Source organism: Gekko japonicus, unplaced genomic scaffold (genome assembly GCF_001447785.1).
Source record: "Gekko japonicus isolate JY-2015 unplaced genomic scaffold, Gekko_japonicus_V1.1 scaffold1162, whole genome shotgun sequence".
Taxonomy (NCBI): domain Eukaryota; kingdom Metazoa; phylum Chordata; class Lepidosauria; order Squamata; family Gekkonidae; genus Gekko; species Gekko japonicus.
The window spans coordinates 204,274-227,577 of record NW_015172038.1 but is presented as its reverse complement, the minus strand read 5'-3'; the positions used below and the strand labels follow the sequence as shown (position 1 = coordinate 227,577).

General features: G+C 45.2%; 1 protein-coding gene across 1 annotated transcript in view; it reads right to left on the bottom strand.

The window, feature by feature from the left end:
- NOP14 (NOP14 nucleolar protein) overlaps window positions 1-23,304 on the bottom strand; it is a 55,011-nt gene that overhangs the window by 19,723 nt on the left and 11,984 nt on the right. The window contains exons 4-10 of the mRNA XM_015420648.1: window positions 19,041-19,186; window positions 18,217-18,354; window positions 17,079-17,201; window positions 15,014-15,145; window positions 13,602-13,893; window positions 8,134-8,264; window positions 7,883-7,968 (exon numbers count right to left, since the gene is read on the bottom strand). Of these exons, the coding sequence (XP_015276134.1) occupies window positions 7,883-7,968; window positions 8,134-8,264; window positions 13,602-13,893; window positions 15,014-15,145; window positions 17,079-17,201; window positions 18,217-18,354; window positions 19,041-19,186 (1,048 nt within the window). The remainder of the gene's footprint in view (window positions 1-7,882; window positions 7,969-8,133; window positions 8,265-13,601; window positions 13,894-15,013; window positions 15,146-17,078; window positions 17,202-18,216; window positions 18,355-19,040; window positions 19,187-23,304) is intronic.

Here is a 23,304-nt window from a genome sequence, read left to right as displayed (position 1 = left end):
ACGACTTTCTCTTTATCACATCCTAGATTAAGGTGAAAATGGAACGAATGGCTATGCGTTTGGTAATCCACAGCATGCTGTAGGTCAGCTATCTTTCAGCCCCTCATCAGGAAAATGCTGCGGTTGGTTCCTTCTCCCCTCCCTCTGCTCAGATAAGTTCTACCATTCCTTTGCTGGTTACAGTAGTTTTAATACCCCAATACATCTACACTACGGTTAATGTTAAAATTAGATATTTAAAGGCCTGGAAACAATCCAGGGGTGGAAACTACTGAGAGGGTCAAAAATACTGATTTTACTGACCAAAATTCCAAAAAAACTGACCAAATACTGTCAAAAACTGACAAATTACTTAACAATTTAATGTCAGCCTACTGAGAAGCTAGCGTTTTAAACGTAAAACTAGGACTTCATTAAAAATGATTATCTGGCCTCCACCATCCCCATAGCCAGCCCCATAGTTAGATGTGACCCAGATAAAAGGATTGCACACTTTTTATTGGATTTTTAATGAATAGACAATGTTTTCATTATTGTACAAAATTTAAGGCAAAAAAGATTCCCTTTTATTATTTGCAGTATGTGCTAATTTTTAAAACAACAAAAACGTATTAAAAATCAAACATAAAGTAATAATTATGACAACAAAACATAATTACTGTAAGATAAGACTTGTCTTTGCTTTTACTTTATCTTTGGTTTTTTGATGAAAAAAGAACCGGCCAGCAACCTGCCATCCCTGGTGGAGGCCGTGGAGGCCTGGGCATTGGGACACCCTGCGTGATTTCAATGTCCATGCGGACAATGTGGCCTCCACTCAAGCAATGGACCTAGTGTCCTCCGTGGGGGCGCTGGGACTCTCCCAATATGTAACAACTCCCACTCACCGGGCCGGACACACGCTCGATCTGATCTTCACGGCAGGGGTCACAGTGGACTGGGTCACTGCCTTAGCAGTGCCATGGTCAGACCATCATACCCTGAAGAAGGCCCATCTGAATGTTTCACCTCGACCCTGTTTGGAAGGCGAACAGGTTTCAACTCCCCTGCGGAGCCTAATGGACCCTATGTGGTGCCAAATGGCCCTGCGGGATCCGATGCCCCCTGGCGGCTTGTTAGATGAGCTTGTGGAGGATTGGCACAGCTGACTCTCAGCAGCCATCGATGAGATCACTCCCCGACGCCCTCTGCGCCCTCACTCTAGGCTGGCTCCTTGGTTTACCTAGGAGTTGTGGCTGATGAAGCGAAGGCTAAGATGGCTAGACACAGTAGCGGTGCGCCTGCGACAGAGCCACAAGAACTTCTTATAGGATGTTTATGAGATCCTATGAGATGGTAGTCAAGGCCTCTGAGAGTATTATGTGGCCACGATTGCATCTGCGAGCTCATGCCCAGCCCAATTATTTAGAATAATTCGGTCTATGACTGTTCTGCCACAAGGCAGACCAAATGTTAGGGAATTGGACACTGGCTGTGTGTCAGAGTCTCTAGGCAGGTCACACCACACAAAGGCTTTTTTAGAAGATAAGTGTTTATTGGTAGTCCAGTACTAAAGATAACGTATACTAGGGATGTGCATTTCGGGATCCCGAACCGAAAAAAAAGCCGAAAATAACGTTTTTCGGCTTTTTTCGGCTTTTGCAATCCCGAAATGGCTTCCTATGCATTTTCCCGAATCCCGAAAAAAAATCCCGAAAAAATTCGGGTCCATTATAACCAATGGGGCCATTGAAGTCAATGGCAAAAAACCTCTTGAAACTTTGCGGGGGGCTGGGGGGGAGGGGGTAGAGCCTCCAAATTTGGACCGTGGCTGCTCAGGCCTCTCCCTGAAAGACCCCCAAAGTTTCAAGAAGATTGGTCCAGGGGGTCCGATTCCAGGGGCATCCAAAGAGGGTGCCCCCAGTCCCCCCAGATCAGCTTGCTGTATTCCCGGTTTGCCGCCGAAATTCGGCGGCAATGCATTTCAATGGGATTTTAACCTTCTGCTTTCCTTTTTGCAGACCCCTAGGGGGGGGTAGAGGGAGAGGCTCCAAACTTGGAGGGTGGTTACTGGAACCTCTCCCCAACATGCCCACCAAATATCAAGAAGATTGGACCAGGGGGTCCAATTCTATGGGCCCCCAAACAGGTTGCCCCCATCCCTCCATTGTTCTCTATGGTGGGAAAAAAAGTATTTTTTTTCCCACCATAGAGAACAATGGAGGGATGGGGGCAACCTGTTTGGGGGCCCATAGAATTGGACCCCCTGGTCCAATCTTCTTGATATTTGGTGGGCATGTTGGGGAGAGGTTCCAGTAACCACCCTCCAAGTTTGGAGCCTCTCCCTCTAACCCCCCCCAGGGGTCTGCAAAAAGGAAAGCAGAAGGTTAAAATCCCATTGAAATGCATTGCCGCCGAATTTCGGCGGCAAACCGGGAATACAGCAAGCTGATCTGGGGGGACTGGGGGCACCCTCTTTGGACGCCCCTGGAATCGGACCCCCTGGACCAATCTTCTCGAAACTTTGGGGGTCTTTCGGGGAGAGGCTTCAGCAGCCACGGTCCAAATTTGGAGGCTCTACCCCCTCCCCCCCAGCCCCCCGCAAAGTTTCAAGAGGTTTTTTGCCATTGACTTCAATGGCCCCATTGGTTATAATGGACCCGAATTTTTCGAGTTTTCCGAAAATTTTCGGATATCTATGGTTTACCGATATAGAAATTCGGGTTTTTTCGGGTTTCCCGAAAAAAATCGGGTTCAATAAACCCGAATCCGAATTTTACCGAATTTTTTTTTTTTGCACACCCCTAACGTATACAGCTTGTGTCAAGAATAGCCTGTTGGATTAGGGGCTTCTGACTTATAGGAATATCAAACTACCCCCCCAATAGCTTAAGGCAATGGTTATGGTTTGCGCGCACGGGCTGAAGCAAGCGAGCAAGCAAGCAAAGCCTAGAGCCGTTAAGGTCCCCAGCCGCCTAAGTGCAGCTGGCAACAAGGTCAAAATAGCGATAGCACTCAGTAGCTGGGCAGGGAAGCACTGGGAACGAGGAGGAGAATATCACCCCCACATACCAATGCTATGACAGGGCTACCTGACACTGTGAGACCTTTGTGAGCTACTTTGCAGATAAAGTCCTGTCGCTTCGCCGTGACCTCCCCACCACAGTTGAGACAGTAAGTGAACTCGAGGCTCCGTGCACGTCTTCTAGTCAGGTTATGGATTATTTCAGTCTGCTCAGCCTGGAGGAAGTTGACAAACTGCTCTTAACTGTACGTCCTACCATGTGCTGCCTTGATTAATTAGCCCATCATGGCTAATTAAAGCTGGCCATGATGGGTTTTGAAATGCCCTAAGGGAGATTATCAACAAGACCTTCTCGGAGGGACAGTTCCCTAGGGCACTCAAGGAAGCTGTGGTCCGTCCCCTCCTGAAAAAGCCATCTCTGTATCTGGCTGGTTTGGCTAATTACCGGCCAGTCTCCAATCTGCCCTATTTGGGCAAAATAACTGAGAGGGCCCTGGCAATTCAGCTACAGAGCTTTTTGGATGACTCTTCCATTCTAGATCCTTTCCAGTCCAGTTTCTGCCCAGGCCACGGGACGGAGATGGCACTGGTCGCCCTCACAGATGACCTCCAGAGGCATCTGGATCAGGGCAGATTGGCAGTGATGTTGCTGTTGGAGCTGTTGGCGGCGTTCAACGCGGTCGACCATCAGCTACTGATCCACCGCCTCGCCGATACTGGAGTCCAGGGGCCTGCCTTGCAATGGCTGGCTTCCTTCCTTCAGGATGGGGGACAAAGGGTGGCGCTAGGGGAGCAGCTATCTCAAAGACACCCACTGATTTGTGGAGTGCCCCAAGGGGCGGTGCTGTCCCCAATGTTATTTAATATCTACATCCGCCTCCTTGCCCAGATTGCCTGGAGGCATGGGCTGGGATGTCACCAGTATGCGGATGACACCCAGCTCCAACTGTTGCTGGGTGGCCAAGTTTGACTCTACACCGGAAGATCTGGACTGGGCACTGCAAGTGGCAGGTTAGCTCAGACTGATCCAACTGAAATTGAATCCGACGAAGACAGAGGTCCTGTGCCTGAGCTGGGGAGGCCCAAGGGTAGGGATCCTACTTTCAATGGGGCAGCATTGGTGCCAGTGCCGGAGGTTAGGAGCTTGGGAGTACTCCTGGATGCCTCCCTAACAATGGAGGCCCAGGTAGCAGCCACTGCCAAGTAAGCCTTTTACCACCTCTGGCTGATTAGGCAGTTGGTTCCCTTCCTCGAATGCAAGGACTTGGCAACAGTGATCCATACGATGGCCACCTCGAGATTGGACTACTGTAATGCTCTCTACGTGGGGTGCCCTTGACCCAAATATTGCAAAATGCTGCAGCCAGGCTTCTGATGGGCCTCCGTGTGCAGGAGCACATCCAGCCTGTGCTGAAAGCACTGCACTGGCTGCCGATAGCATACCGAATTTGCTTCAAGGTGCTGGTACTTACCTTTAAAGCCCTATATTGTCAGGGGACAACATACCTGAGGGAACATCTTTCCCCACACGTTCCCCAGAGAGCACTGCGCTCAGGGTCACAAAATCAATGGGCCTCCCAGGTCCTAAAGATGCCAGGCTGGCCAGAACCAGGGCCAGGGCCTTCTCAGTGGTGGCTCCGTACTGGTGGAATGAGCTCCCAGAAGAGACCCTCAGGACCTTTTACATTTCTGCAGGCCCTGCAAGATGCAGCTCTTCCACCAGGCCTTCGACTAAGGAGCCACACCAAATAACATCAAATAACTGAGAAGTGACAGTGCCCTGGTCTTGGCTGTGCTGTTGCCCAAATATAGAGACCAAGATGAGCCAATCATCAATATAGATCATCTGATTACAACACTAGTATTGGTTCTGCCTTCTGTAAGCATTCTTATAAGTACCCGATCACTTACTAGCACTTTATGATAATGTAGAGTTTTGTTATTTGTTTTACGCTTGTATATAATCTGTTACCTATATGTTTAATCTCTTTGTAAGCTGGCAGGGCATAAATTGAATAAATCAATAAATAAAGTTATTCACGAACTCTTTCTTTCTCAACAGTTTTCTGCACTCCATTCACAAGCATTTCCCCCCCTTGTCCTCTTCTTCCATTGCTTTCTCAACTCCTTCTAGCATGAGCTGGGCCATGTTGAATCCCACAATATCCACCACCTCCACTTTCATTGTCTCATGTTTTAAGAGGTTAATTATGTTTCTATACTTTGTGGAAGATTTCACCAGATCACTTTTACTCTTAGGAATAAACTCCTTAAAGTACTTCATAACTAAACAGAAAATAACCTGTCTTCTCACTGGGAAGTCATTGTGTTTCCCCAAAAATGCAGTAATGAAAGCAGAAAAATACAAACTGCATTCACAAAAATTAAAGAAATACTGACTTTACTGACCATTTTTTTTAAAAAAAAAACTGACAAATTACTGACCAAGATGAAAACACTGACTTTTACTGATTCAGAGGACGGCGGAAGACAGGAAGGCCTGGCGTGATCTGGTCCATGGGGTCGCGAAGAGTCAGACTCGACTGTGCGACTGAACAACAACAACAACAACTGATTTTACTGACCATTTTCCACCGCTGCAATCCAGAAAACTTTGGTTTAAAAAACCCATTCCCCCCCTCCCCCCGTTTTTGGAAAAACGGGGGATTTTGCAAAGTATAAAAAAGCTTTTACAAAATATTGTCTCTTTTAGAATGAATGAAATGCCTTTAAAGACATGGTGGGCATGCTGCTATTTCATACATATCGTGTGGCTCCCGGCAGGGCGACTGGGGAAGCTAAATTCCATTAGCAAACAAATATCACGGACAAGTAAATATCATTATCAGTATCTGCTTTTCCTACTTTTGTTATTATTTTTAGCAGTTTCATTTAATAATAAAAAGCAAATTTGCATATTTCTCAGTAAAAACTTGTAATATCTGTTCCTGTCCTGTGGCTCTCAAACATCTGACATTTATTCTATGTGGCTCTTACGTTGAGCGAGTTTGGCTACCACTGCTGCAGAAAGATACAGCCCTTGAATCCAGGATGTGTTTCTGCATCTAGAAGACCACCTAATCCTCATGAGGGGAGCATGCAGGGCTTTCAATGCTTAACAGTTGCAGGCCTTCTTGTTGTCCTTTTGACTGAATGTGGTTTGACCTTTTCACCGCTCTCTCAAACCACGCTGACATGTTTACCCACGGACTAGGTAAAAAGTAGCTTAGTTCCTTACCTTGTAGGAGAGAGAGAAAAAGATCAGGAGGTGGGGCAGAAGCCACACCAGAGCCTTAGAGGAAAGCTGAAAGTTTCGCTGAGAACTTAAGCTGTCTTTAACCTGATAGCAAAAATTAGGGTATCTGTGCCAAGATAGCACAGGGAGCACCAGCATGTGGTTTTCTCTCAAACACTGGATAGATTTGTGATTCTGTTTGTACAAAACTGAGGCATTTATAGTTTTTAAATTGCACAAATAAATCAAATACTGTAATTGTATATGCTAAATTATAAATAATGCATGTTATGCTGTTAGAGCAGTAAAATTATTTAGGTTTGATAGGACAGTAAGTATTGCATATATTTCAATTTTACCCAAAATTTCCAATTTTTTTTACAAAAAAGGGAGAACAAAGAACACTTCCCCACCCCGTGGCTTAGGGTTGCCAAGTCCCCATGGGGGGGAAGGGAAGAGGCCCGTTCCCCGCCCGGCCCAGATTGGGCCGCCAGGAGGAACCCCGCCCCCAAAGTGCCAGATGTGCCTGGCGCGATGACATCATCATGTCATGTACGTTGCGGGCGACGCTCTATCATTCGAGGGAAAACTCTATGGTTTTCCCTCGAATGATTGTGACTCCGCCCTCAACGTGCCCGACGCAATAATGTCACTTCCGGGCGGCGTCATCGCAGCGCTCACATAAGAAGACTCCTGGAAGGATCCCGGACTCCCCCCGTTAAAGCCATGGTAAGACTTGGCAATCCTACTGTGGCTCCAGTTTCCATAAATTTTACATCTCTAGTTAAAACTAGGAGCTGAAAATGGTTCCCTGAGTTAAAACTAATGAAGAAGAGAAGAGGAGATTGGATTTATACTCCACCCTTCACTCGGAGTCTCAGGCGGCTTAAATCTCCTTTCTCCTCCCCACAACAGACACTGTGAGGTAGGTGGGTCTGAGAGAGCTCTTTCAAGACCTGCTCTTGAGAGAACAGCTCTGAGAGATCTTGTGACTGACCCAAGGTCACACCAGCAGCTGCATGTGGAGGAGTGGGGAATCAAATCAGGTTCTCCTAGATAAGAATCTGCACTCCTAACCTGTAGAACAGCGAGCGGCAAAAGATGGTGACTGAGTGCAACATCTACGGTGGACCGGACGTGGCGGAAGGCGGAGCCAAGAGACGTGACGATCGTGGAAGGCGTAGGCGCGGCGGAGCCTAAGCCGCGCCGGAGCATACCGCGCGCCAGAGGGACCTGCTGATCCGCCACCGGAAGACCGTGAGGAGGAGGAGGAAGTGAGAGCCGGAAGCCTGGAAGCCGAGCCGACAAGCCGACCGGGAGGAAGAAGATCAACAAAGACCCTCCACAGGGTGCCGGTACGGCAGTCCCCATCCCCAGTATATGTGGCCATAGGTAGGGATAATCGATTAACTGTAAGCCGCTCAGAGACCCCCTTGGGGTGGGGGGTTCGAGCGGGGTAGAAAGTTGAAAGATAAAATAAATAAATAAATAAATATACCAAGCTGGCTCATGTTAACCATAGTTCATGCTGATACAGACATAATATTATACCATAGGTAATACTAACTAAGGAAGGCAAAGGTGTTTTGCAGCCAGTTCCCCTTCTATCTTGAAAAGTAGAGAAATAATGTTGCTGTACTTACAGAACCAGCTTATCGATGGTTTTCAGTTCTGGAGGCTCCCTTGCTGTCAGCTCCACAATGTACTCCAGAAGGAATCCAAACAGTTTCTGTAAAACACATTGTTTCACTGTTCAATGTTTCAATTTTTTAAGTTAGTGAATAAATTTTTGCATACAAAATGTTATCTTGTTCCACTTAGTCAACAAAGTATTTTTCCAGACTGCTCTTTGAATAGTGCATTCATTGGACTGCGAGAGAGGAAAAACCCGTACTTCTAACTTTGCTTTGTTCGCCACGGCAAAGCTTGGATGGTTGGACTTCTTGATCTTTTCTATCACAAGCAGCTGCTCTTCCACTGGTCTCCCCAACAATAATGCTTTAAGCTGTTCATAGGATCCTGGAGCTGTTGCAAAAGCAAAACAGACACAAGTTTAAACAGAAGGAACCTTATTAACAAGATGCAAACACTACAATCCGTTCCCTACAGGGCTACAGGAAACCAGCTCTCGGCAGTAGAGGGAGGGGCAGGATCCTCAACTCTCTACCACTGCTGCCACCATTAAAAGACATTTATCTGATGATCACCAAGCAAGGGGCCAAATCCAGGCCTCCCCCTCCCCAGTAAGAGGGCATCTTGTATTGAATTGCCTTACCCTGAACTGCTGTAACAGTCCAGTCTTTCACAATAGTAATCTTCATAATAGAACTGAGCATGCCAATGGAAAGGAAGGGTAAAACTCAGTGACATAATTAGGACGTGGTATCAGAAGAAGAAGAAGATGATGAGATTGGATTTATACCCCACCCTTCACTTGGGAGTCTCAGAGTGGCTTACAGACTCCTTGACCCAAGGTCATGTCAGCAGGTGCAAGTAGAGGAGTGGGGAATCAAACCCAGTTCTCCCAGATTAGAGTCCGCTGTTAGAGAATGAACTTGATATTTGCTTTATGAACTATATTTGCTGCTACACACACTATGCACTGTGCACACACACACATAAGTGCATGCATAAGCCTTAACACATGAATGAGGTTTCAGCTACACAGTTACCAGCCTGGTGAGGAAGCACACATCTCCATTGTTGTCAGCAAAACAACAACTTGAGAAGAAGCAGCCCCCATTGCTGAATTGTTGGTAGTAACGCACTCCACATCTCTGCTTTATTTCTACACTAGGGAGCAAAGCCCATTGTGGACGGAGACAATGGGCACCTAGACAGGTAGGGTGGATGAGTGTACTCCCATGGATAGCTATGGGCGAGAGGGAGGCCAGGTCTACTCCCATGGATCCCGATGGGGAGGCCAGGTCTACTCCCATGGGTTCCTATGGGGAAAGGGGAGTCCAGGTCTACTCCAATGGTTTCCTATGGCAAGAGGGAGGCCAGGTCTACTCCCATTGGTTCCTATGGGGAAAGGGGGCCGCCGCCCGTTGGCGTGAGTCCGCATCCCGCGAAGACAGGCAGGGTCCCTCACCAGGCGCACGGGGAGGTTGAGCAAGGCGACACAGACAGGAAAGGGCAGGTGGCGGAAGGCGGGGCTGAGAACCGCGTCCCCTTCCAGCGGCTCGCTTGGACGGGCCGCTGAGAAGGGGAGGGGGTTTAAACTGCAGGCGAGCGAGGGCGGCGGAAGGAATCCGGCTTCCCAGGTGGGAGAGAGAAGCGAGGTGGGTGGGGGAGGCTTCAGAAAGGCTGTTCCGTCTGTGCGGTTTGCCGGGCGAGTTGGCAAAAGGGGGGGGGAACCCGGGCGCGGCGTGGGGCGCATTGCCAGGGCGTCCTCAGACACAGGGCTTGCCTCCCACCTCCCAGCCCATGGCAGGGCAGTAGGCTTGAATGGCAGGTCGGTGACACGGCCAATGGAAGGTGGGGAAGCTCCTGACAGCGCAAGCTTCCAAAGAGCGCTTGGTGTGCACCCTGTGTCAGCCGCATGAAGCTGCGTCTGCCCTGGCCGGCCGGTCATCTGCCTCCGAGCGCACTCTGTACTCCCTCCCCCCCCTCGCAGCCTGAAGACTCGGAGGCGTGAAGCTGCGTATTGAGTTAGGTCTTAGGTTACAATATTGTCCAACCCTCTAGGTAGCCACCCCTCACTACACGCAACCAATAGGATTGTTTTTGGGACGGACTAATAGGTAGGTGGGTCCACAGGTTGGAACTGTTACCTCCCACCTAATGGACCACCTATGAAAGGTAAGGACCATTCACCTGGCCCTTCCTAGCTAGCATCCCCCGCAACAGCCCCTGTCTGCTTTATACTCCCCTTTTGTCCAGCTTGCTATCCCCAAACCCTTGCCTCTACTTTGATCTCTTGATCTGCAGTCAAGAGACCCGCACATGCTGGCTGGTTCTGGTCGCGTGTTAACTTCCCTAGAATTCTATTTCTTCCCATCCATTCTTCATTGGAACGAACAAGCTTCAGGACAGATAAGTATCCTTTCTCATCACCCCACCTGCTAATGCAAACGTGCTTATTTTAATACTGTATTTCTGAGGAGCTTGATTGAATGTGTAAGTGCATCAGTATTGTTTGTATGTGATTTATATTCTTAAGTAAAAGACAGTTATTTTAACACCAGCCTCGATTCCTTCTCTGGTAACCCTTTGGTGGGAACAGGACCTTGGTATAGTTGGCAAGCACCCAGTTTAAAATTTGCCAATTGCTGTAGATAACGCAATTTGGCTAACAGGAAATTGGAGGCACCGCTGGGATTGCCCTGTGCGCACGACGGCCAGCGAGTCAACACGCTGTCTCTCAAACGCGCAGACGTAGAGGAATCGTTCCCTCCAGGGACCGGTGAAGGCTGTGTGAAAGGTTGCTGTCTGCGTGCCTGGCTCGAGAGGAGCACTCTATCGTGGGTGGGCTTTCTTTGTTTCTTTCTGTCCTGAAATCCTTGGAGCAGCCCCGCGCCGCGCTCCGGTCTATCGCGGGTGGGAGCCGAGATGAATACTGTAGGACGATAAGTTAGTCCCCAGTTGCACCAAGCACTACACACACACACACACACACACTTTCTTTTTGAGTGCAGCATCGCTCGTAGTCGGCTTTGCAAACAAAGCGATGCCGTGGTAGAGGTACCCACGTCAGACACATTGTCTGGAAAACCTCCAAAATAAGTTAGAGGTAACCTCATCTAAGGGTGCGACGCCCAAACCTCAACAGCTGGTTAGCGGGTATCCAGTCAGAGAAGTGTGGCACCGATCCCCCACACTCTCAAAACCTGCACCTAGGTTCAAGACGCGCCTTGGGAGATAGGCTGTGACCACCCATCCTAAACCTTGGGTTCAAGACGTTGCCCTGGGCAAGAGGACGCAGATGATCCCTTGCCCCTAAACTTGGGTTCAAGACGTTGCCCTGGCGAAGCAGATGCAGATGATCCCTTCGGCCTAAATTCGGGTTCAAGATGATGCCCTGGCGAGGGGGGCGGGGCGGGGCTATCGAGGATAGCAGCCGCATAACTTTGCAGCTCCCGGTCCCACAGTACCCCTTCTCCTTTAAAAAAACGCTTAAACTACCTTGAAGCACACTAAAGCCACCTCCCAATATGGGCAAGAGAGAGCAGAAAAGAATTGGAGGGGTTTCCAGTAATTCTCGGCTACTTAAGGATCTTTTTGAGGCTGAGAAAAAACGAGGCCTAAACAAGCATACCGAAGACAAAATGGCGACGATCGCAAAACCGGCGGAGAGCAGCATACAACAGACATCCGACTCAACAATTTTGGATTACTTAAAGACTATGGAAACTAGCCTGATCAATCGTATAACTACACTAAGTTACATCACATGTTGAAGAAATTAAACTCTCTGTATCACAAGCAGTGGAGAAAGCAGATTCAGCGCTGGAGCATAGCAAAGAAAATCAGACAAATATCAAACATTTATCTGAGCATGTATCTACTGTTACAGACCGTTTACTGACTGTGGAAACTCAACAAAAAGCTGCAAATTTGAAATTACGTGGATTTCCGGAGGAGGCAGGAGGTAATGAAGATTTAATTTCTTTTGTAGCCTCTTTCATAGCAAATGCATTGAAGCTTGAGGAAGGTGTATTTCCAATTATCACTAATGCAACTCGTATAGGACTTAATTATAACACTAAACGAAATACTCCAAGAGACATTCTTATAACAATACCTGATATAAGAGTACGGAGAAGGATTCTACTTGAGGCACAAAATGCTAAAACTTTTGTATATATGGGAGAACAAATTTCCATTTATCCGGATGTCCCGAGAGACGCTTTGCTGATCAGGAAAAAATTAAAAGTAACCACCAAACAGCTGCAGGATTTAAAGCAAAAATATCGATGGTTACCCTCTGGTAAACTTTATGTTTATTATCAAGGCAAGCATTTTTATGCATACGATGAAGAAAGTGGAAAACAGCTAATGCAAGCTCTGCAAACAGAAACTCCAATGGAACCAGAGGGAGGTAAAAGATCCTTTAAAAGAAGAAACTTATTTCCATTGTCTCCATTGAAATCCAGCAAACTTCCAGTATATACTGGAAGCAGACAAGCTTTATAATTATTACACAATGGAAACATATTGTATGCTTTTGAATGGGTAGTTTGAAATGCTTTAATATGACTGGGGAAGGGGGAACGGGGGGAGTTGTAAAAGTTTGTAGCTCCTAGTTTTAGGGAAACAGGTGATAGCATTGGGCTATCTAACCAGCTATGTAAAGCTGGTTCCTGTATTTCCTATGTTTATGTTGATTTTAGAACGTTTAGAAATGTTTTTGGGGGGTGGGGGGGAGGGAAGGTTGAGTTTATAATAGGTTAGGTTGTTAAGACACCTGAATAAATGATTAAAAAACGTCATGAAAACACATATAAGCTTTGTATAAATGCTCTATTAAATGCTTTTATTGCTTTTTAATATGCAAGTCATGTAAAGTTAGACAAACTATGTTACTTAAGCTGTGTTGTTTTGGTTGTTATTGAAAATAAAAATTATAAATTAAAAAAAAAAGAAAAAAAGATGATGCCCTGGCAAAAGCGGACACAGATGATCCCTTTTGGCCTAAACTAAGGTTCAGGACGTGCCAAGATTCAGGTGAAAGAGAGAGGGAGAGTCCCCCCCACGTTTTCTAAACCATAAGTAGGGTTCGTAGGTTGGCCCTGGAACGGTGGATCCCATTCCCGAAACCTTTTTTCTGGGGACCTAGGTCACCCAGCACAGCTTGGAAAGTAACGAAGCCGCAGCACCTACTCGCAAGTTGTAGGGTATCCGCGAGTCAGTTTTCCCCGAGTCTTAGGAGACTTGGGAACCAAGCCTTGTCTGGGAGAGGCCCCATCATGCCATTGTGGTGACCACTACAGTGACCACTTCAGTTAGGTGGGAGTCATGCAGAGACATTAAGAGAAAAGGAAGTCCTACTCCATTGCTGCTGGCCCCTCTGAGGGAGAGTCCCTGGCGCTTTTCCTGGCATAGAAGTTCTGAAACAGGGCAAGGAGCCCCAATTCCTTCAAAGCCACTGGACAGAGTTCTGGCATCTGTCTCTATCCCACCAGGGCTCTAAGGCAGCAGCAGACACACATGCCAGGGCCCTGGCGGGGTTGCCCCTCGGGAGGATCTTGGAGTAAGGTCTCTTTTTTTGGCATGCTGGACATTCCCTCTGGCATTCAGAAACCGCCCCCTTTCTCGTGCCTGACCCTGTGGTGCTGCTGTGGCTACCATTTAAAATGACACCAAGCAGCTCTTCTACAGAATGCCCTGACGCCAAACAGCATTAAGATTTCCTCTTACCAGCAAGCGTATATGGCAGCTCCAGACCGGCGGCTTTCTTCTTTGCGTTTTGGTCCTTAGATGGTGATTTATTTTCGCTCCCTTCATTTATCTTTTCCCGTTCTTCTCCTGCACTGGCTTTTTCCACACTTCCATCGTCTGATTCAAGATCAGAGTGACTGTCGACAGCATCTGCGTCACTTCCAGATCCTTCCTCACTTTCCTCCTCCTCCTCCTCACTGTCGTCTTCTGTTCTCCCTACACTTTCTTCCACATCCTCATCTTTGTCATCTTCAATATTCAATCTTCCATCCTGTTCAACAGAGTTACATTGATTGACCTGAGGAATTATTCTGCATTAAAACTGCTATTGCTTTTGGTAACAAGGACACAGCCCTTGACCTTCTAATTTGGATGAATGGGTGGCCCAGCAGTTTCCACAAGGCAAGGGCAGGAGCAGCAGCTACGGGTAAAGCCCGAACACGTACATGCAACATGAATGCTCATTGTGACACTACCAGCTATAACTCTCAATCGGTTGGATTTGAAACTGATGAGATGTTACAATCAAGTTATGATATAGAACAGTGGGCACACTGCCAAGCTGCCATCTGTGGAAGAAGAGCTGCTGTAACGTTTCCACACTGTACTTGTTGACTCTCAGGACGGACTCGACAGATACACTGACAGGGCAAACCACCTCCAAGCATCTGGCAACTATCATTTCACACAATGAAATTGGGGGGGGGGGGGGGGAACTCCTACGTGGCTCAATGAACCTGTCTTACTCTGAGGCTGACTAGTACTGACCTACCTAATTAGTTTTGTCCAGCAGAGGTTCTCCAAGGCCCCAGGAGAAACCTCAGCCCTGCTGCCAGAGGTCCTTTGCCCCCCGGGGGTGCCAGGGATCAAACCAGGCCGTTACATATGCAAAGCTCATGCTATACATCAAGTTCTGGATTCCCTCCTAGGTTGAATTATTCGGCAGCATGCGAATCGCCTGTGCACTACAACACAAGGCGGGGTGTGTGTGTGTGTGTGTGTGCTAGCAAGCATACTGGATTTCACTTCTCTAAGGCTCCCACACTGGCATTTGGCAAAGTTTTTTATGCATTCTCCCAAAACCAGCCCATCTACCCAGTCACTTCCCCCCACACATAAATGGTTCCACATCCTTGAAGAATAATAGCCAGATTTTGGCCACTCCGGATATAAATCTCAGTGGGAGCAACTGAATGCCTTCAAAATACAGGGTGCCCTTCTTAAAAAGTGTGGTGCGCAAAGGCTACCAGGAGCCAGCCTTTTGAGTTACGTATGTACATAGAGGCCACCTTGCAATTTGCTCCTGCCATATCATGGGCTGGGTTGTGATCCAACTTTTTAGCCGCCACCCCCCCCCCCAAAAAAAAACACAAAAAACCAGAGAAGCATACATTATAAGAAAGAAGACGCCTGTCATCTTTATCTAGGATGAATCCATCTGCCAAATCATCAGCTGAAATGTGCTTCGGTTTCTTTTTGGTGTCAATGTCATCTTCGCCATGCATTCGACGTAATCTCTCTGCCTGCAATTTAAAATGACAACACCCGGTCAGGTTTTTCTACCACAGCAAATATGAATATGCTAAGAGGACCATCATGGGCAGTCACCGTTTGTTATGACTAACAATTCTAATCAACAAAACGTTCTGCTAACTGAGTCCAGCTGCTGGGTTGGCACCATTGCTTGATTGAACAGTCACCTTAATTCTCATGTGCACATTCCTTGGTGTACATCCCCCTGTCCTTGCGACAAAAAAAAGCTACTATGCCATAAAATCAACATCATTTGGGAATAGTTTAAATCCCTTCTTCCTCAGCATAGAAAAGGGAATCTTGCAAAATGTGAGCTGTACCACAAGGATCTGCAAGAACAAAACATCATAAAAATGCTCAATGTGGATGAAGGACCAAACCCCAACAGGACATTATATACACATGAAGATATTGCCCATTGTCACAAATTTCTATCTTAATATCATTAAAAATAAACACTTCATTAACAGTGCCACATCATTACAACCAGGCATATACTTGCTACAGCAGACACTGTTGGAAGGGTTGCTAGATATGGTATACGAGAAAGACCCTGGGCAGAATGCAAGAAATATTGATGGGGTGTTTGTCTTTAAGCCTTGATGAACACGACACACAAATGATCAAGTAGTCTTGTGAGGGGCCTGCGTTTCTTATCAGAAATTAAGGATACATCAGGAAATGCTCACACAGAAGACTTAAAAGAAGAAGCTGTACAAAATAAAGAATAGTGAACAAAAATCCGGGCACTGCCTTCCCATGTAATTGGAGCGCAGAAGTGGACGATGTCATTGGGGGCAACCTTGGCCCTTCAGGTAACAGGCTCAGTTCTACAGGAGGTCCATCATCAATAGAAAAGAGATGCTCTCACCCAACTCCCTTCTTCACTGTAGGCTCCTGACCAGACTGGCTTTTTTATCTGCAAGGGTCCACCAACAACAATGCCTTTTTGTGGACTACAGGGGCTTCTAGGGGGAGGGGAAGGTGAGAGAAGACCAGTGTCCACCAGTAGAACATCGGCAGGACCCAATCTTGCTTACGTACTTTGCAAGAAAGCATTACAAAGTTCTCTTCCCACTACAAAACAATGAACCACTGCAGAAAAAGATTTCTGCCCCACCCAAAGGAATAGAATTGAAGCTAAGGAACGTATAACGTTGTGCAACTGGTTAGGACAGATAATTCATTGGTGTCTTTGTGCTGTTTTGAGTTGTGCTTTACTGTAGGCTTCCAGTAGAAAGAAGAGTCCAGTAGCACCTTAAAGACTAACAACATTTGTGGCAGGGTATTAGTCTTTAAGGCATTAGCCTTCAGGGTGCTCCTGGACTCTTACTCTTTTCTGCTGCTTGTTGTTGTTCAGTCGCACAGTCGAGTCCAACTCTTCGTGACCCCATGGACCAGCTCCCGCCAGGCCCTCCTGTCTCCAGGGGATCACACTTGGTCTGAGTTCTCTGCTGTGGCCTGTCCATCTTGGGTGGCCCTTCACGGCATAGCCCACAGCTTCATCGAACCGCGCAAGCCCCCTCGCCACGACAAGGCAGTGATCCATGTCTGCTGCTACAGACAGACAAACGCAGCGACTGCCTGTCTTGATCTGTAGACTTCTGAAGCGTTTTCAGGCTGTTACACTTTTCAAATAGCAGAAGAGAGAACACATACTCCAGAACACATGAAAAGCCTAAGGTAGCGGCACTGTCAAGTTTTCTGACCTGAAAATAAACTATGTTACCAATGTTCAGCTGAGCTAAAGGACTTTGACTTTTGGTCAAACAATAACACTTCAAAAATACAGAAGGAAAGGAAAACCGATATCAAAATTATGAAGCTGACAGATTTGTATTTCAGGATGTTACAGCATCTTACATAAAATCACAGAAAACCCACTGGAAACAGGTCAAAAGAAAACACAAACAGGAGCAATACCTCCAGCTGGAGAAGTCTCTCTTGCTCCTCTTTCGCCAGCTCTTCTTCAGTTTTCATCCTGCCACAGGGCTGTGCCTTCATCTCAAATCCAAGCTCTCGAACGATCATGTCATATTCATCTGGCTGCAGAAAGAGTTGCAGATCAAAGGATGATGCTGGCAGCGTATTCTGCAGAATACATGCATGCAGAAGAATCCACCAGAAAAAAACCAAGTTTTGCTGTAGCACGAGATTGTGAGGTTCAAAGCTAGAGAAGAAAAAAGTGTCCATCCACCCCTGGATATCAGCGGTCTGGCACTACAGAAGACGGGGAAACTCCCTATTACTTATTCCCTGGTCTGGCACACTCAGCTATGGCCCCGGGCTGCAAAGCAGAGCAGCAAAGACAAACTTCTGCCTGCTCCAGGACTCCAAAATACACCTCATCGTGAAGGCACACGCGCTTCAGTTAAAGGAAGAGCAGGGGAGAAACTGGTCTGGCAGATATCCTGACAGGTTATACTGGCTGGATGTGGGGTGGAGGTCGGGATGAGGGTTGAAACCCATGCCATGAGACGCTTCTGAGCTTTAAAATGTCTTGAAAGTATTTAGTTGAAATTAGAGAAAAACATTGTTTCCAGTCCTAAATCTGCATGCACCATCCCTGAAGACTCAAAGTTACAAAAGTTGAAAGAGACCTTAACAACTTTCATTGTAATGTAACGTGGGTGTGGGTGTGCCTGTGGGAAAAAAAGAGCAAAGGGACGAAAGTTTCCCCTAAACTGAACTGGGAGAGAACAGTCCCCCCACAGCAAAATACCACACAGATTCAGGGCTAAAGGAGCAATTAGGGCACCTGCCTTATAGTAAAATAGTCTGACGTTCAGGACTAAGCATCTGAGAAGCAACTTTATCTATATCTGGAGCTCAGCACTATTGTCTGTGTGGGGGGTGCGTGTAGGATTTTTCTAACTTGCTCCCTCTATGCCAGTCACTATTTATTTATTTTATTTTGCATTTATTAGTTAGATTTCTATCCCGCCCTTCTGCCGAAGTGGCTCAGGGCAGCTTACATACAGTTTTAAAATCAACATGGGCCCCGGTCAGAAACAGAAAGCTAGCATCAACACAGAAGAACAAAATGAATGACACCATTTACCTTGACCTTCTCCTCTACTTTGTGTTTTGTCTCTGATTTGGAACCTTTGTGGGACAGAAAGGCTTGGATTTCTTTCCAATCATTGTCAAGTTTTTCTGTAAGTTCTAGTGTATTTTCTCTCTGAGCCTGTCGCTCTCTCTAAAAAGAAACAACAACAACACAGAAGTGAAAATAATTACAGCACAAGTCCCTTAATTTGCAAACTCCTCCACAAGGAAAATGTGGTCATGCACAATCAAAACTACTTGACAAACTCAAGACTGTATTTTGAAAACTCCTCCTGGTTCACACACAGTGACCTTTCTAAACTTGAAGGAAACTGAAAGTTTAAAGCGAGTCCCCTGAGAAGGTCTGAGTTTGAGGTGATATGCAGGCATGCATGCCAGGAGTTTCAGTTGTCAAAAAGTCTGAGGAAAATTTCATTACACAATTTAGCCCAGGCAGGAAAAATGTTGTCTTGAGATGAGAACCACTATTTCCCTGGGAGTGCACAAGTGCAAGAGGCATTCCACACACACCCAAGGTCACTGCTCAGTGGGAGACAGGGACATATTCAGAGCCTTAGAATGGTGCCATAGAAATAGAAGCCGGGAGTACTAGCCCCCTTGACAGGAATTTCCTCAAAAGACCAGTTGATGGGAGTGCACCAGAAGAGAAGCGAGAGACGGAAAACCCTCCGAGGGTTAGACAAACTGGGAGAGCAGAGTGTTGCTGGGTGAGGGACTCAGGACAATTGCTAGATGCCTCCCAGGACCAAACAGAGCAGTACTCTTCCACCACAAAGTCAAGAGAATTTATTTTCAGTTTATATGCTCAGAATTTACCTTTTCCTGTTTGGATTTCGCAATTAGTTCCTCAATGAGCTCCTTGCGCGATTTACATTTTTCATCCTTTTCATTTTCCTGCCCCAAGAGAGCTTTCTTACGAAGAAGACCACCGCCTCCACCAAAATGAGCAGCAGTTAATTCAGCTAGAAATGAAATATTGGAGCTGTTTATGACAAGAATATAAACTCAGCATGATATTGAACAACTGAACAATTCTTAAAACTGTTTTAAAAAGAGGGCTCAAGAAAAAGCGATTTACATGAAATCTCCGGGCTGGCAAACAAAACCTTCTCATGAGATTTGAATAAACAGATAGGAAAGACAGCTGGATCAAGTTAAAGAGCATACTCATGCAAAGTATCTTGCTACTTTGGAACGACTGCTTTAAATAACCAAATAAAATGAGATTTATCAACTTTGGGTACTACATTCTGTCACAATGTTGGAACCGGTAAACAAGTATAAAGCCAACAGTCGTGTTAGTCTGACCCACAATCAAACAGTCATAAGACTTATAAAGAATGCTGTTCATGTATTGCAATCTAAAGCACTACAACATGATACACAACTCAATAGAAAATCCTTGAATTGCAATACATAAACAGCATTCTTTATAAGTCTTATGACTGTTTGATTGTGGGTCAGACTAACACGACTGTTGGCTTTATACTTGTTTAACTGATCGGGTCGTGTGTGTCCAGATTTTTTTGTAACAATGTTGGAACTGGCAGGGTCCTGAACCTTAGAATCCCACCATTAGAAAAAATAATATACAACGGGTGTTAATGCCATGGATTTTAATACAGAATAAGTATGTACCATATGCTTAATATCTCTTACATAAGAACATAAGAGAAGCCAATGTTGGATCAGGCCAATGGCCCATCCAGTCCAACACTCTGTCACACAGTGGCCAAAAATACCAGGTACCATCAGGAGGTCCAGCAGTGGGGCCAGGACACTAGGAGCCCTCCTACTGTTGCCCCCCCCCCAAGCACCAAGAATACAGAGCATCATTCACCCCAGACTGAGAGTTCCTATCTATACCTTGTGGCTAATAGCCACTGATGGACCTCTGCTCCAGATGCTTATCTAATTCCCTCTTGAAGCCGTCCATGCTTGTAGCCGCTGCCACCTCCTGTGGCAGTGAATTCCATGTGTTAATCACTCTTTGGGTGAAGGAGGACTTCCTTTTACCTATTCTAACCTCACTGCCCAGCAATTTCATGGAGTGCCCACAAGTTCTAGTACTGTGAGAAAGAGAGAGAAGTACCTCTTTCTCTACCTGCTCTATCACATGCATAATCTTATAAACCTCGATCATGTCACCCCTCAGCCGTTGTTTCTCCAAGCTAAAGAGCCCCAAGCGTTTTAACCTGTCTTCATAGGGAAAGTGTTCCAACCCTTTTATCATTCGAGTTGCCCTTTTCTGCACTTTTTCCAATGCTATAATATCCTTTTTAAGGTGTGGTGACCAGAACTGCACACAGTACTCCAAATGAGGTCACACCATCGATTTATACAGGGGCATTATGATACTGGCTGATTTGTTTTCAATTCCCTTCCTAATAATCCCCAGCATAGCTTTGGCCTTTTTTATTGCAGTCACACTCTGTCTCGACATTTTCATTGAGTTACCTACTACAACTCCAAGATCTCTCTTTTGGTCAGTCTCTGCCAGTTTGGACCCATCAATGTGTTAGGATTTGGCTCCAATGTGCATCAATTTGGACTTGGCCACATTGAACCCCATTGCCACGTTGACGCCCACTCGCCCATCCTCGACAGATTCCTTTGGAGTGCCTCACAATCCTCCCTGGTTCTCACCACCCTGAACAGCCACAGTGTTCTGATGGATCAGTACCACTGAAACAAGCTTTTTGGTAACACCTATAGGTCACCATCTTGATGTGCTTAACTGGGTAACATCACTGAGCACTTTATTATTGTTAAGTATGCTGTTTTATCTGCTTTTATTGTTTTATATTGGCACATGTTGCCCTTGTCTGTGAGCCTCCCTGAGCCCATTCGCGGGGAGGGCGGGATAGAAATACAATAATAAATAAAATTAAACAAACAACTTTGTGTCATCTGCAAATTTAGCCACTTCACTGCTTACTCGCAACTCCAAATCATTAATAAACAAATTAAAAAGCATCGGACCAAGTACTGATCCCTGTGGTACCCCCACTGCTTACCACCCTCCACTGAGAAAATTGCCCATTTATACTCACTCTCTGTTTCCTATTAATTAGCCAGTTTTTGATCCACAAGAGGATTTGTCCTTTTATCCTGTGACTATTGAGCTTACTTAGGAGCCTTTGATGAGGAACTTTATCAAAAGCTTTCTGGAAGTCAAGGTAAACAACATCTATTGGATCCCCCTTGTCCACATGTTTGTTTACTTCCTCAAAAAACACTTAACAGGTTAGTGAGACAAGATCTTCCCTTACGGTGCCCCTTATCTCCATTACTGTTTATCTTTGTCTTAGAAACATTAAATGATCTAGTAAGAGAAAACAAGCAAATAAAAGGACTGAAAGTTAAAGATGAAGACTTCAAACTCCAAGCATTTGCGGACCACCTAGCCTTTATTTTGGAAGAGCCAGAGACCTCGATAGTACCATTGTTAGACACAATACAAAAATACGGAGAGGTAGCAGGGTTTAAATTAAATACAAAAAAAACCCCACAAAGATAATGACCAAGAATTGCACACAAGAAGAGAAAGACGAGATCTCCAAGGTCGCAAAACTTGAAATAACTAACAAGATTGTTTACTTAGGTATCCATATGACTAACAGAAATAGTGGTTTAATGGAAAACAATTACGAAAAATTATTGGAAGAAATCAAGAAAGACCTTCTAAAATGGAAATATCTACAATTATCACTACTGGGAAGAATAGCCACTATAAAAATGAATATTTTACTACGCTTCCTCTTTCTAGCACAAAATATACCAATACTAAAGAAAAAGAACTTCTTTATAGATTTGGATAAAATGACGAGACAATTTGTATGGTATCCCAAAAAAACAAGAATTAGAAATATTTACAAGGAAAAAAAAAAAGAGGCGGTATGGGATTTCCAAATTGGGAAATTTATTATCAAGCTGCGGCTTTAACCTGGATTAAAACCTGGATAAAATTAGAAGATAGAAGAACTTTAAACTTAGAAGGATATGATCTTATTGGGTTGGAATGCCTATATTTGGTATGACGAATATAAAGTTCATGCAAATTTCCATCAACATATAATTAGGGGATCTCTGATAAGATATTGGCGGAACCTGAAAGAAAAATATTATGAGAAAATACCACGGTGGGTTTCCCCACTTGAAGCATTCATAAAACCAAACCTTCTGACTAAAGACAAGATAGAAACATATAAAAATATACTAGATAAAAAAAACAAGATTAAAAACTTGGACATAGCAATGAAACACTTAACATGATGGGAAAGTACATAACTTAAATCTATATACAGCAAAGATAAAACTACGGGGTTCTATACGGGAAACAATGAACTAGATAAAATTTGGTTGTCAACCAGTGATAAGTTAATACAAAAAGTATATACCTTTCTGATAGAACAATATTTGCAAGATGAGATGGTTAAACCCTGAATGGTAGCATGGATGAAAGATATGGGCTATACGATAGATATTGACGACTGGGCCAAAATATGGAAGTCTATGATATATCAGTTCAACAGCATATAAAGAAAATTTATATAAGATGTTTCATAGATGGTATTGGTCACCAGATAAAATTGGAAAATTTGCACCTCAAACTTCAAAAAATTGCTGGAAATGTAAGAATATAGGAACGTTTTTTCACATGTGGTGGAAACGTTGTAGGATGCAAAAGTTTTGGAAAAGTATAAAACAGATTATATTAGAAATGATGAATATTAATGTGGATTTGGTACCAGAAATATACGTTAAATACAATTCCAGACAACCTAGGAAGCGAATACAGATCTTTATTAACATATATTTTAACTTCATCAAGAATTATGAGCCCAATGTTGGAAATCAGATAAATTACCCTCTAGATTAGATATAGTTAAGAAACCGCTGGAGATAGCCGAATTGGATAAACGGACTATGTTATTACACGGTAAAGATGAGACAATATTCGGAAAAAGGTGGATAAGAATATATAATTGGTGGGGGAAAAGCATTGTATGTAAGACTCCAAAAAAATGACAATGATTATATAAAAGTGTTTACTGGCTGTTTAACAAAACTGAATAAA